The 15439-nt window shown below is 33.6% G+C and overlaps 2 protein-coding genes across 6 annotated transcripts; one reads left to right on the top strand and one right to left on the bottom strand.

Moving 5' to 3' along the window:
* Positions 1–22: 22 nt before the first annotated feature.
* Positions 23–4459, bottom strand: LOC127870078 (uncharacterized). The gene is made up of 4 exons (XM_052412737.1): positions 4369–4459; positions 1445–1544; positions 752–862; positions 23–588 (listed from the first exon to the last, which is right to left on the bottom strand). The coding sequence occupies exons 1-4, from the start codon at positions 4457–4459 to the stop codon at positions 405–407; spliced, it is 486 nt and encodes a 161-aa protein (XP_052268697.1). The 3' UTR covers positions 23–404.
* LOC127868991 (myosin-2 heavy chain-like) lies at positions 1876–13856 on the top strand. Of its 5 annotated transcripts, none has more exons than XM_052411215.1 (2): positions 1876–1944; positions 10240–13856. In XM_052411215.1, the coding sequence occupies exon 2, from the start codon at positions 10323–10325 to the stop codon at positions 13644–13646; it is 3324 nt and encodes a 1107-aa protein (XP_052267175.1). In that variant the 5' UTR covers positions 1876–1944; positions 10240–10322; the 3' UTR covers positions 13647–13856. The 5 variants fall into 5 exon arrangements, with proteins under 5 accessions (XP_052267175.1, XP_052267178.1, XP_052267177.1 ...); XM_052411218.1 differs by lacking the exon at positions 1876–1944 and adding an exon at positions 3089–3243; XM_052411217.1 differs by lacking the exon at positions 1876–1944 and adding an exon at positions 6753–6883.
* Positions 13857–15439: the final 1583 nt, after the last annotated feature.

Raw genomic sequence — 15439 nt, 5'->3', positions numbered from 1 at the left:
ACACAAAATGCTTAATGCCGAAATATAAAATGGAGTATTAAATTGGGGCAGTTTAAATATTGTACAGTTTTGGACAAAAATAGAGATATTAAAACAACGTTTGAATCAATGCTGTTCAAAGCTTCAATTAATTATTTGCAAGCAATTATGATCGGATTCACAAAGGCGACAATAAACACATACCATTAGCATTTATTTGAGTGAGATAAATATTCAGCACAATTGTGTCGTGTACTGAGAAAACTGGGCATAATGCATGTGCGTAAAGTGTCGTCCCAGATTTGCCTATGAAGTCAGCACAGGCTTATTGGGGACGACATTTTCCGCCTAAACCAGATAATTATTTACATCTCGCTCAAGTCAAGCTACTAAAACACGGAATTCTTCAGAAAGGTGGTTTCTTATCAAATTTCTTCCATGTCTAGTCCAAGTCTGTACGTAGGCAATAACTTGCTTTCGTTTCTCCTCGCACAGTCCCACTGTACACCTAAAGTTTCCCTGGCAACGGCATTTCGACTCGAGTCCATCTTGGCCTCTTTTGCCTTCGGTTTCACGCGCAGTCTCCCCGGGTTGTCAAACTCGTGGTCACTAATATTGAAATAAATACAAATAAATACATTACTTCAGTTGAAATAACATGTGTTTTTTCTTTTAAAATTTACTTAAAATATTCCGAACGGACATATTACATGTATTTCCATAATAACAGTTTGTGCACTACTAAATAAGCTTTACGGATAAACAAAATGACCGAATATCGGAAGAGCTCTTGATGTTTGGTTCATCTTCACCTTTGCCATCGACGTTATATTGACCAACGAGTTTGTACACATTCTTTTTCGAGGTTGTATAGAAGAAGTGCCTGAAAGTTTTAACAATAGTTTTGGTTTGAATCTAAATGCGTCGGAGGTCAATTTACGGCATAATATGAAATAAACACGACTTATAAGCCTGTTATCCGAGAGTGACTATATGAAAATGGAATTATAACATTTTTAATAGTTTTAATTTCTAATGAAACAATAACATCGCTTCAGAAACATAATTAATAACAACTAGTCGCTCTAGCCGAATATCGACTTGCCGTGCTTGCCTTGAATTTCGTTGCTTGTCGTGTTAGCCAAAGTGTTGATGTACATTAGAAATGTCATTAAGTGGTGTTTTCAGGTTATTTTTTCGGACAAAACACATTTTATATGGAATTAATCACGTCCGCACATATTGGTTCACTGCAAAAAGGAATATAAAACAGATATTTTGGACGATTTCAAATGTGCTTGTCGTGCTTGCGTGCATTGTAACGTAAAAACTAGGAATTTGCCTCGAATGATAGACTAAACTACTCATCTGGTGACAAATATTTATATAACCGGGAATAGTGCGCAACTTTTCCCTTGGCCTGCGCTTTATTTCGTCAAAAAAGAGTAAATAATAAGATACTTACGTGGATTTTAAATTTCTAAGCGGGGCCAATGTTGACAAATTTCTACTTAGCGTGCTAGCCAAAATGACGTCACAAACCACGTGGTATGGCCACACTGAGACTGGTTTCGGTCGGTGTTATTGTTTTGAAAATCAGTTTGTGCCATTACTTTGTGCATTGAACTCTGTTACCAACATGAGTGTCTTCACTATTTTTCAAAAATGCTCAAACACTCGGTTTTGTTAATATGTTTACCTTACAAAACATCACCAACAACTATTGTAAACACAAACTTCATTGATACTTTAAATTCGGTGGCACATTATCATTATTGTGATCTAAATTATAACTTTAGTTATAATGAACATCGCGACACTCTCCAAATAATGAAAATATAATATTTTTCCCGCTAAAATATATTCACGCAAAACTGACGATCGATGGAATAGTGACGTCATCAACGTTTAATGACGTTAAACATTCAGGTTAGACAATCTGCAGAGAATCAACAAAAGATCAAGGTATGTCGAGTATTTATGCATAAGATTAATAACAACGCATACTATATTTTTTAAGCATGTCAATGCCACACCACTAAGCAAATCGATCAGGCTTACATTAAAAAAAAAACTTTTCTCAGACTTTTAAACTTTATTAACCTTAACGTATCATCTTAAAAAATATATAATTATTATTAATATTAATTCTTTTTATTTTTAGTTGTATTATTATGTTATTTATTATTATTATTATTATTATTATTATTATTATTATTATTATTATTATTATTATTAGTATTATTATTAGTGGTAGTAGTAGTAGTAGTAGTAGTAGTAGTTGTTGTAGTAGTAGTAGTAGTAGTAGTAGTAGTAGTAGTAGTAGTAGTAGTAGTAGTAGTAGTAGTAGTAGTAGTAGTAATAGTAGTAGTAGAAGTAGTAGTAGAAGTAGTAGTAGTCGTAGTCGTAGTCGTCCGTCGGTCGTCGTCCGGTCGTCATTCGGTCGTCCGTCGGAATGTACTGAATGTGTGTTATTGTATTTTACTGTCTCTAGTCGGTTAAATTTCCGTCAGTAACGATTTCTGTAAATTGTATCATTTTGAATCATTTTTTGATAGGGGCTTGCATACTTCGTCGATGTGTGAGCTTATCGCTTTAATAAATAAGTAACATGACTGTCCTATGTGGTTTATTTCAAAACGGAATTGTTGAGTTTCAAACATTTGATACTTTCTGCGATAAGAAACCTTCGATACAAAACAAATAGCTCGTTAAATTGGCATTTGGGGATCGAAATTGGACTGAATACAACTATTTACGCGCATATTTGTCTGATTTTAAGTGCCTTGTCTGAATTTATATTGATCCGTTTATGGGCTCATTTGATCTTATTTGATTGTCACAGCGAAGTTAAGAGTGCTGAAGATTACCTGAACTGTGTCGTATTTCTACAATGGTGGCTTGTAATGCGAGCCAATTTTCAATATGTAAGATACAAATACCGTCTTATCGAAATCAATATTAAGTTCAACCAATATCGTACATACATGTATACAAACAATTTGAATAATGCTATATCGCAAACTTATGTAACATTTGATTGAACAATTAACAATCGGTATTTCAAACTGTGATAAGCTCATTTAATAAAGGAACAAGTGTAATGGTCTAACATAATACTATCCGTGTATAATTTATGGAATTACCTCAATTATCTATAATTATTGTTATTCTTTGTGTGTGAAGTTTTTTTTTCCTTTGGACAGCAGTATTTCGGGTAACTTCGCTGGATAGTAAAACAACATAATGGATTTCACACAACGTGTAAGCGAGTATTTACATTGTCTATTTAATAAGAAAAGCCCAGTCTCATATTCTGCTACAAAAATGTCCTTTTTGTCAATGTTATCCGTGTAAATACATTGCACTTTAAATGATTGTATCGCTTGTCCAAATAAACAAGTTGATACTATTAAGAAATGAATTTGTTAATCTGTTAGTAGCAAATTTAGTCACGTTGGTCGTTTATGCGTGATAAAATATCGTCAAAAATAAACATTTTATGAATTATATTTGATATTCGTGATAATGATGTAGATTCCAACCAAACACAAATTGATTGAGATTGAAATTTTCATTATTCATGTATCGTGTATACAATATACGATGCGATGCAGAATCATATAAAGTTTTTCTGAAGAACCTGAAGTAGTGTTTTATTATTAAATAAATAAAAAATAATAAACCCAAGAAAAGTACATGAATGCGAGCTTAGTGTTCACCTTGCCCAAGTACAAATTTATTAACTGAATACGTATATAAATACATACGTTTCTCATACCGGTAATTAAATATATATTTTATAAGAGAAAATTAGCGTTCGGCTTCACGTGTTATATTATCTTATACTCTCTTTACTACATTAACAATATGTTCACGCAAATAAGAACGTGTATAAATACAGATTCCATGTGAATGGTTCAACATTGTATAAAGTAAAACGCCCATATTTCTTTCAAATCATATTCGTTCATTCGTTCAGTAATCCGTTTTAACAATTATTTGTCGAAAAATCAATGCACAATTTTATCAACACAATATGACATGATTTAATATGTATAAAAAGTAATCAGCAAAAATATGCCAGTATTTTTTATGTTTAACTTGCATTCAATACATTCGATAAGAAACCATGAATTAACAAAAGCCATCTGATGATATTTTTATTTCCATTAACCATTTATCGAACCTAAATCCATTAACCACATATAAAGCGATTTAAAGAACACCTTTCGCCTAAACTTGACATGTTTGTTAAGGGGAGTCTTCATTTAAACAAACACATCTATAAGGGGGAAATTTGCGTCACATAAATCTTTGACGACACATGCATTAAGCCCGGTTTTCACAGAGCGCGGCTCATATATAAAATTATGATGTAGAAGGGACCTTCGATGTAGAAGGGACTCACGATGTAGAAGGGACCATCGATGTAGAAGGGACCCTCGATGTAGAAGTGACCGTCGATGTATAAATGCATAAGCCGCAAATAGACGGGCTTAGTAAATACAAATATCATGCCACATAATAAATCAATGCGCGTTTTATTTTCATTAAAGATTCGTGTACCTTTTGATTAGACAATGAATTTGCAGAAAACAAATTACACCAGGTGCGAAGACGAGCAAAGTGTGTCGCATTTTATAAAATTGCAATGGGGATTTTTGTTCGTGCTTAGGTAGAGCTTAAGACGCAAAGCGCTTGTGTTTATGCTTTACGATCCATGTCAATCAATCGCCTGATAACACTTGATAACATAGTGAATGAATGGCATTGTCGCGAACCAATATTGGCATTTAGCGGGCAAACAGAAACAATGTCGTCCTTAAAAGGACCGTTTATAATTTATTGAAGGACCGCCGGTGAATACATTATTTAGAATCCATTATCGGTCCCATGATGTAATGCCATATCGTAAAATTGTTGTTTGCACGTGTTTAGGACATTACATAGTAAAAAGATGACAATCATTAGTAAATAGAAAGTACTGATCATTTGTAATGATAAATCATGAGGTATCAAACTTCGAATGACCTTACAAAAAGGTATACCGCTTTGAGCTCCCATAATATTAACAAATGTGCCCGAATTGTCTTAAAATCATCTTTTTCAAAAGGGAAATTTATTTAATAATACAGAATTTACAACACCACACCTGCATATGTATGTAAACTATATGTATAACAAAGTATTCGTTTTTTTCATACCGTAGTGCGACCATGAGGGAAATAAATATTTGATCATAAACCTACAACAACAAATTGAGTTCTTATAACATGTTTATTTACAATAGATAAACAAACACAATTTGAAAAAGCTTTTATGTCATACGTTCCTGTCCAATGACGCCACCAAAATATATGTCAAACAAAGTCATAAGTGCGTATGTTATGAAAAGGACCCTCGCCATACATATTTAAAGCTAAATAATGATATTTTTCACCAACTTATGGTAAAATGCTTGTTGGAAATGTAACATATACTGGTAGACCGATGTAATTTATGGAAACATTGCGATTTGTCTTATATTTTCACTCAGTGCAAAATATATAATATTATGTTTGTAAATGAAAGGCTTGTTATAAATAATATTAATTCAAATAGTTATTTTGTCATGTGTTCCTATGTGTTATAATTAACATAGCCACACTAAAATCGCCTGTGCTAATAGGCCGATATTGGTTGGTTGGCCAAGATGTAATTTAATTATTTAATGTTTCCTAAACACCCTCGATCTACAATGCATCACAGTGGGCATAAATCAGCTGTAATAGTGAGCTTTTAAGATTATAAATGAACAGCAATCACGTCATATCTCGACATCTTTGTACAGCACCATGTCATATCATTGTTTCATCAACAGGTTGAATGTAAAGTCGAATTTTTCCACCAATACGAATTTTTTTAAGAAACCCTGGCGGATATGTTACTCGGGGACATTGGTTAATATAATTGTCGGTGCAAAAACTTTTTCACTGGCATACCTTCAAAGAAATTTGTCAATAAAGTGCTAAATATGATACAAATCCCTGCATCGTCGACTTTAAATAGCCATATTTCAATAAATCCCGAATATTAATAACCAGGATTTTTCTAACATACATGGTAATACCTCCTTTGCATACACCAAAATACATTTTAATTCTAAAATGACTTTTAACAATTATAGAATTGGATTTACTTACCCTACCGAACTTTATCGAAATATATCGGCAACTTCTCCTAGCACATCCAACTTCTCACAGCATATCGGGTTTCTGGGGGTGTTAAATAATAAATTGACTAAACATGCATTTGTTTGATAGCTGATTACAAAACGCGGCGTTCGTTGTATTTTTTTCTGAAACAATTTTCAGAAACAATATAAGATATGGAAAACCAGGTTAAAAAAGTGCAACTTTATATAATAGAACATTGTACATGTATCAAAAAATCGAAAAATTTCGCAATTTAAATATTAAAGAAATAAGTTTCGATTAACAGTTGTCTATTGGCTCATAAACTTTGCGTATTTTCAGATGAACGAATACAATTGTGTTGGCCTTTGCATCGATAATAAAACCAGCTCAAAAATTGTTTGGTCGTAAAAATTGCACAGCTCACCTTTATGCCCAACAATACTTTCACTCGAGTGGATTAGATTGTAATACAAAATCAATGGACATTTGCTCCAGGATCACGGCACAAACAGTGTCTGTTTACCTCGTTACTTTGTTTTATTCGGATTATACAATGCAAACATACAAAGATATTATTGATTATTTCAAATTGTGATTGCGATATGCGTGTTTACATTTTAATTCCACACTTGATTATTAAAATTGTCAGAAGTGGGTTAGCGTATATTGTCATGTTTAATGCGTGATAAACAATGAAGAATATGAGGAACTTAACGAATAAAAAGGTATAAAAATATATAATTCTAATTTTTTCCAGTTTTTTCGTATTTCGTTTATTTTAACAATGTCTTCAGAATACTTTCGGAAATATCTCAATTCCCATTTATTTTGTTATCATATTTTACTTTAATGAATTAAAATATAATCAAGGTCGAGGTAGTGTGGTGAATATGTTCTCCGTATAGTGACTTTGATTCTCGAGATTTCCGCAATAAGACCCCAAATAAGCCCACATGACTCTTTTGCCACATGCATTAACGCAGTCTGGTAAGGGGCTGCCCATCCGCGATCAAGTCTTGAAAGGTATCGATAATAGACATGTTAGCTCCTAAGTAGACTGCAGGCGTGAGAGTGTATGGCTAGAAATTACAGGAGCAATTGGCTTTTCTTGTAAGCAAATACATAGGTTTTAAATGCAATATATATATATATATATAATTTTGGATTTTACACCCGCGATCTGAATTGACTGAACTTATTATAGGTATTATTTGGAACCTAATTAAATCGTCAAATGAGTAAACAGGGCTACATTGGTTTTTACACAACCGCTGAATTTTCCCATGTTTAAAATTTCCTTCTATGCTTTAAGTATATTTAAACATTTTTTATAATAGTAGAATTATGAGAAGTAATCGTAGTAGTAACAATAGTAGTAATAGTAGTAATAAAAATAAAAATAATAATAGTAATAGTAGTAGTAGTAGTAGTAGTAGTAGTAGTAGTAGTAGTAGTAGTAGTAGTAGTAGTAGTAGTAGTAGTAGTAGCAGTAGTAGTAATAGTAGTAAAAGTAGTAGTAGTAGTAGTAGTAGTAGTAGTAGTAGTAGTAGTAGTAGTAGTAGTAGTAGTAGTAGTAGTAGTAGTAGTGCTAGTAGTAGTAGAAGTAGTAGTAGTAGTAGTAGTAGTAGTAGTAGTAGTAGTAGTAGTAGTAGTAGTAGTAGTAGTAGTAGTAGTAGTTGTTGTAGTAGTAGTAGAAGTAGTAGTAGCTGTAGCAGTAGCAGTAGCAGTAGTAGTAGTAGTAGTAGTAGTAGTAGTAGTAGTAGAAGAAGTAGTAGTAGTAGTAGTAGTAGAAGTAGTAGTAGTAGTAGTAGTAATAGTAGTAGTAGTAGTAGTAGCAGTAGTAGTAGTAGTAGAAGTAGCAGTAGAAGTAGCAGTAGTAGTAGTAGTAGTAGTAGTAGTAGTAGTAGTAGTAGTAGTAGTAGTAGAAGTAGTAGTTGTTGTTGTTGCTGTTGTAGCAGTAGAAGGAGTAGTAGATTTCAAATGACGTCGATTATTCCCATTTACAGGCGTGCTTCATAGAATAATCGACTAGCATGCAATGAACACCCGTTTAGAATAGGCCTTTAAATACATGTATAATGATACCATTCGTGTGTAAGGGGGGGGGGGAGAATTTTCGTTGAACGTCATAACTTCATCTGAAACGCACATGGTAATTTAATAGTTTTGAACACACAAAAAATATATCAGCTGAAAACTAGTGGTTAACGAGAGATTATCCATGCACTGTCCAAAAACCGGTTAATAGCTCAATCAGCAACGTTACACACATAATATCTAAAGAATAAATAAATAGCTTGTTTGCCCGAATCAACTGCAGATCATTTCTCATAAATATCGAGAATCAATTGAAAACAATAAAGTCTTTTATTCGCACCGAGGTTATAACCTCATCCGGGTAACCGCGTTAATCAATTAAGGCCAATATTTTTCAATACATCTTTGTTAGGCAAAGTCGATCAGCGGTAAGTCTATTGTGGTTAAAAGTATGCATTTAAGCTGGTTAAACCTAAGATATTTGGTGTTCGTGTTCTGTAAATACACCGAAGATTTAACGTCCAATTTATTACCGAATTTAACAGGATACTTCGTCGTCGACAGCGCGTCATCGTACCTGTTTATTGTGAGTGGTGGGACAATTAATTCATGCTCTCTAAAATCGCCAATACTGTTATAGTCAAAAGGCAATACACTTTTGGATAAATTGGCAGAGGTTAGAATTTGTGTTTTATTTTACCTAGCAGGGAAGACATAGACAACTTAGTCACTGTTTTCATTTAATTTTATATAAGTTCTCTTCAAAGTAATCTAATGTTCCTTTGTGAATATTGTTACACAAATACGTTTTGCAGTTGCTTGAAGTTCAAGTTAATTTAGACGGAGTTTAGACGTTCTATTTTTCTTTGGTTTATTTTGCATGGTACGCATTTCCTGCTATTTTACAATATATTTTATCAGTTATTCCAAATGAATGACTTTCTTTTCAAAGCGTATTTTAAAGTGATTACACGAACTGTATGAAATTTGCAGTTATCGGAGTGTTATAAATTGTAGATCAATTTTAAATTTGGCGTACATGCACATTATAACTGACAGTGTATTTGCTTTTATATTACATTCATGCCAACATATTACGTTAATGGATATAAAAAGACAATCACGCATACATTCATGTTTTAATACATGGCCTACATTTACCCTTGATCTTTTAACAATGCAGGAAAAACGTTAATAGATTCGTCAATATACAAATCGTATTTCATTAAAACCGCGTTTTTTTTCATAGTAGCTTGGACATGCCGTTACCCCGATATCTACAGTATCTGGTTGTATTCTTTGCCAACTATAGGATACTAAACAACTGTGAACCGATTTCGCTAAATAACATTTCTTCTAGTTCATTGAAACCTTCTTAGCTACCAAATTTATCAAGTACACCTACCCCAATGCCAATATTTACAATCGATTTCATTCTAGTATCGATAAATTGCTAGCTATAATACAGTCGCTAGGACCAGTGAGGAATTAAACGCGCCTATCATTTAATGTGATATCAATATGGGTTATATTTGTACTAAGTGTTATTCGATTTTGTGACGTTGTCACGGTAAAAATTCCCTCTCGTAGAAAATTTGAACGCTATTGAATTGATTCACGGTAACTGCTAAACGGAATAGGTTGTTGAAATATCAATTTAGTTTTCGTTTTATCGAATTTCACTGAAATAAATTGAAGAAGAATATGAAATAAGAATACGTGTATAAACTAAAAGCATAACCTGCGTAAAGTAACAACATGCAATATTATGTATTTAACATGTGTAACTGTGCTGTAGTAGTATTAGAATTATTAATGTATAAGTATTAGTAGAGTAGTAATAAAAAAGAAGTTCTAGCAGTAATAACAATAGCAGTAATAACAATAGTAGTGGAATAACTTGTTGTCGCTACATAAGTTGGCTCCGAAGTCCTTTTTGCTGATAATGTTGTATATGTATTGGTCTGATTACTAATGTAAAATTATTAATAGTGATGTTGTGATGCTGCATCTGTATTAATTTCATATTCATTTATATTTTTAGATCGAAGAGCTTATGTTTTTCCACCATGGAGGGCCTCCTGTTGTTCGCATGTGTCATTAGCGACACGTTTACTCAGTGTTATTATGGAGCGACATCGTGGCAAGCCTGTCGATAGACAGGCGACATTTGATACAGATGCTAAACACAAAGCAGGAAATTTGAAACTGCCTATTATAGACACTAGTGCAGAAATAAACCTGAAGCTTAAATCTAAAGTTAAATTAGGAGAAGCAAAAGACAAGAACGCCAATACAAACTTTTCGAAGACAAAACCTGGTGTCTCTGTAAACGCCGCAAAAGAAGTAGAAGCTAATAAACAAGCGCAAAACCTAGCTATTGACAAAGGGCAACCTGATAGCAAATCGAACAAAGCACCGCGAGATACGCAAGCAAAGCAATCGAATCCTGAAACAAAAGCTTACAAACTTACGGAAACAAGTAAAACTAAAAATCTCCAACCTACGGTGATCAGAGAAAACGAGACCCAAAAAACTGCTGACAAGGATAATAAATTAAGTGTTTCTGCTGTTAATAAGAATACTGATGTAAAAACGACTGAAAATGTAACAGCCAATACGACTCCTGGTACAAAGTCTACATCACTAAGCAAAGCCATTGCGGCAAAACTTGCAGCAAAGGAAACCGCTAAAAGAGACAGTAGTGACGATTCAAATAATAAAGTATCTGCATCTAATCCAGATAAAAAGGATTCAAAAGGTCCCAAATCTTCTAACGTCAAGGTAGTTAATCCAGAACCAGTACAAAGCGGGAGTAGCGTAACCAACGACCGGTCTAGAGCAGAGGCAAAACAAACTGTTTCATCAAAATCATCTGTGCTAAAGGATTTAAACCGCAAGCGAAGTAAAAGTCCTATAAAACGAATTCAAAGCCCTGACAACGAAATTCCACAGAACAAATCTCTCAACCAAAAGTCTAATAATAAAACAACAAAGGAGACAATTGAAGAAACTAATATTAAAGGTGTCAAAGATCGATCTGATCGTTCGCCAGCTCGGGATATTTCGAAAGGGAACAAAAACACAGAAAATCAATCTGCGTTACTAAATAGCCCAAAACGGACCGAAGCAAATGCAGGTGTAGCAAAAAAGGCCCAGCCGGATAATTTAAGCTCTTCACTTGAACAAACGAAATTTCAGGAAGCCAGTCAATTTTTGCACACAAAAATAACTTCTGACGTTCAAGCGTCTAGCAAAGTGGAAAATGATGTAAGTGAAAACAATCATAAAATACAATTATCTACTGATAATTTTACTTCACTGGCTGATACTCAAACGCATACCTATGTATTATCACCCTCACAAACAAAATTAGGATATAATTCTCCTGTAACTGAACGTTTTTCAAATAGACAAAATCTAAGTCCGACAAAGGAAACAGAAGAACCATTACATGAAGATACAAATCCCGTTCCTGAAAAGCCGAAAATGAACGGAAGAGAATCGTATGAGCAACTGTACTCAGAACGTAATGCCTTGTTGAAAGCTGAATACACATATAAAAAGAGAATCAAACAACTTGAGGATGAAGCAAATGGATTTTTAAAAGCTATTGAAGACCTCACATCTGAAAATCGTCATTTAAGAGACAGAGTTGACAAAATTGAAGGTGGTTTGCATATCCAAGGTAAAGGAGAAAGCAATGAAGACAAAGTTTCCAAGTTAGAGAGGAAAAACGCTGAACTTGAAGCAAAGCTTAAGGAACTACAGAGCAAACAATCATCTGACAGCGAAGATCATGTGCGAAAACTAAAGGAACAGGTTGTTCAGCTACAGTCTGACAATCAGAAATCCAATGATGACAATAAGAAGTTGCAGGCAGTAAACGAAACTCTGTCAAAAAAACTACAGGAAATGGAAACTGCAAACGCAACCCTTGCTAAACAAGAAAATGAACCAAACACAATTCAACCCGTTAGTGATGAACAAAAGCAAATAAGTAAATCACTGAAAGAATACAAATCAAAATCTGCCTCACTAGAAAAGAAAGTAGATGCTCTTGAATATGAAAATAAGGCTCTATCAGAAGCTCTTGCACAAAAGAAAAATGAGCTTGATGAAATACTTGGTGTAATGAAGGACGAAAACAAATTTGATAATGAAATAAAAGAGCTTAAGGGTCAAGTTCTTAAACTAAATAAAGAAAAACGTGAGATAGAAATGACCAAAAATAAGGAAAAAAGAGTTATTAATGAAAAGCTACAGGACGTTAAAGCAGAACTGGATAAAAAGACATCTGAATTTGACGAGTTAAAAATTAAGTATGATCAATTGGAAAAAGAGCATAAAAGATTTAAATCGGAGAATGTAAGTTTAAAAGCACAAACAGAGTCTTTTAAAACTGAAATTGAACGTTTGAAAGCAGAAGTAGAACAATTAAAAAAAGCACTTGAAGAAAGCAATGCCAAATACAATAAGTTATTAAAGGAAACCGAACATGCAAACAAAGATATTAATGATGCAAAAAACGAGTTGGAGAAGTTCAATAAAGACCTACAATCTATTGTAACTGAAAAGGAAAGTCAAATAAGTAAGCTCATTCAACAGTTAGATTCAATGAAGGACGACAGAGATCGTGAAAGAAAGGCTCTTAAAGAAGAAAAAGAAAAACTAGGTGAGGAATTAGAAAAGTCCGATAAGATTCAATCAAACAGTAAGAGACTTGAAGAAGATCTTAAATATTACACTGAAAGGCTTGATGAGGCTAAAATAAAAGAGAAGCAGTTGACACTTCAGGTGGAAGACAGAAATTTTCAAATTTCAAATCTCGAACAACAGGTGTTTGAACTTAATGTTAAACTCGACAATAATGCAAAACGAATAAGTGACCTTGATCGAGAGAAACGAGAGATGGAACGGGAAAAACGTGAATGGGATGTAAAGAAAGATAAATTAGACGACATTGAAGCAAGCAATAGGAGATTAATTGAAGAAAATAAGAGACTACGTGGACAGTTAGAGTTGAATACCTTCCTAAGTGTCCCTGTACGACATACAGAAAGACTTCCCGAAGAAAAGGGTGTTGTTGAAGCATGGGTGAGTGAAAAACTGCCTGCAACCCAGCAGGCGGATCATGTGCAAAGAGATAAAGATAGGAAACGTGTACATATTGTGAAACCAAGCATAGAAAAGAAACGTTTGCCATTCAGTAAATCTAGTCCGGCAAAGCCTTCGCGAAAAGAGGAACGAAAACAGGAACACAGAACAACGAAATCGCCGAGCCGCAGTTTAGAGGATTTGCGAAAGGCTTCAGAGACGAAAACACCAGAGTCAGAGCACAGCTTACCAGAACTGAAAGAGGCGAGAATGGCGATAGGGTACGGGACGTATTCTGGGTACCGAGAGATTCACGCAAATAGAGTTCGTGCTGCACATAAAAAAGTGTATTAAAGCAAAATGTGTATATAGCATAACTTACTATTTTATGTGTTAACAAGTTTTCATTGTGATTTAATGTAAAAATGACATCACGTGCTGGATCGTTTAGATTACAGTTATGCCGGAATATAATTAGAGAAAGTATTAAATGCTGTGATAATTAATGTTATTTTAACTTAAATTGTATATATCTCTCCTATTAAACTTTGACATTTTGAAAAACCCTTCTTTTTACGGATCATTAGTTCTTAGTCAGTTTAACTTACATGAATGATTTTGCACACTAAATGACCTTTATATATGTGTTTTCAAGAGTTTTTATCTTGAATCTACTGTAAAAAGAAAAGACGTATATGATGAGATAAAATGTTAACCATCTTAATTAATAATGATTTACTATTTGTTGATGCTCACTACGAATATATGGTACCGGGTCTATCGATAAAAAAGATCAATACGCATTACAAATTCCACGTGGTATTGACATTTTGCGCACTAACGGTTTAATAGTTTTCGTTTACCCTTTGGAAATGGAAGTTTGCTATTTTGAATTTATAGCGCCATTGATGAATGATGTTTACCACTGTTCTAAAAATAGTTTTATCACATGCTATATAATAATATTTAATGTTTCGAACAGTTAATATTGGTATGGAGTTGTCGCCATTGGACTGTGGCAGCTTGAAATCAATCCGTCTAGATTTCAACCAAAACAACAACATATATTTGTCTATGATTTTTCAATGATCATTTTGCATGAGCTTTACTTCGTGCTTTGCATTTCTTGCACTGAAAACGTGCCTTATTCTTAAAGTCCTGAATTTGTTTTACTTATAGTTTGCTGTCTTTAAACTGGCCAGTATTATAAAAAATGAAAATCATCTCCATATTAAATTTGTCAAGTATCATCAGAATGGCTTTAGATATACACATACATTGACAAACCTGTATCACATCATATCACATCGTGCGGGGTCAATAAGATAACGTGTAACGAATTCATCTTACTTACATCCGAAATAATGTAATAGTTTGGCTAACTTAACTCATACTATATTTGTTAACGTCATCGTGCTTGTAATCTAGACCCCCTATACACATTTTTACAACAAGCGGTGTATATTACTTTGTAAATGTCCGTCGATCGCTAGTACGGACCGTCCGAAGACCGTTTCGCTGGAGAACGCTTTGTACTACAGTCACCCAAACGGATGTGTTGGTTACTTAAGGGGGAAAGAAATACACCTGACAGTAGGTCGATGTCTTTAGAAGAGTTTTAATTATGATTATTGAACACCATCTTAACATTGGACACTAAACATCGGTAAGAGCATGGTACTGCACACCCTAAACGTGTTCGAGCTAATTATCTGCAATTAAATGTTCTGTTGGAGATCCACGTGTTAAAGAATGAAAAAAAAAATACATGAAGCTACAAATCCTCTGTGACAGGTGTTGATATTAACACAAACTATTCTATTTAAGTCTATAAATTATTTTTTTCTGTGTTCTCCAATTTATATTTGCAGAAAAAGCACAAATTATGAGATAAAAGACCGTTGATGGAAAGAAAACATTTTTCGGCGTAGCTGTCTAAACTTACTAAACTACTAAATTTTTGAAGCGGCAATATTGAAAGACAAAAATTAAATTTGGAAACTTTTGGCGACACAAACATATTAATGAAAATGTTTGAAAAATAAAATAAAACTAACGTTTACTTTTTGATGATTAGATTTACATGTTTACGACTATATACAACGTACACTCTAAAACTCAACATAAGTTTGCACAGTTTGCCTTAT

This window comes from Dreissena polymorpha, chromosome 2 (genome assembly GCF_020536995.1).
Source record: "Dreissena polymorpha isolate Duluth1 chromosome 2, UMN_Dpol_1.0, whole genome shotgun sequence".
NCBI classification, from domain to species: domain Eukaryota; kingdom Metazoa; phylum Mollusca; class Bivalvia; order Myida; family Dreissenidae; genus Dreissena; species Dreissena polymorpha.
This window is presented reverse-complemented; position numbering and strand designations above follow the sequence as displayed.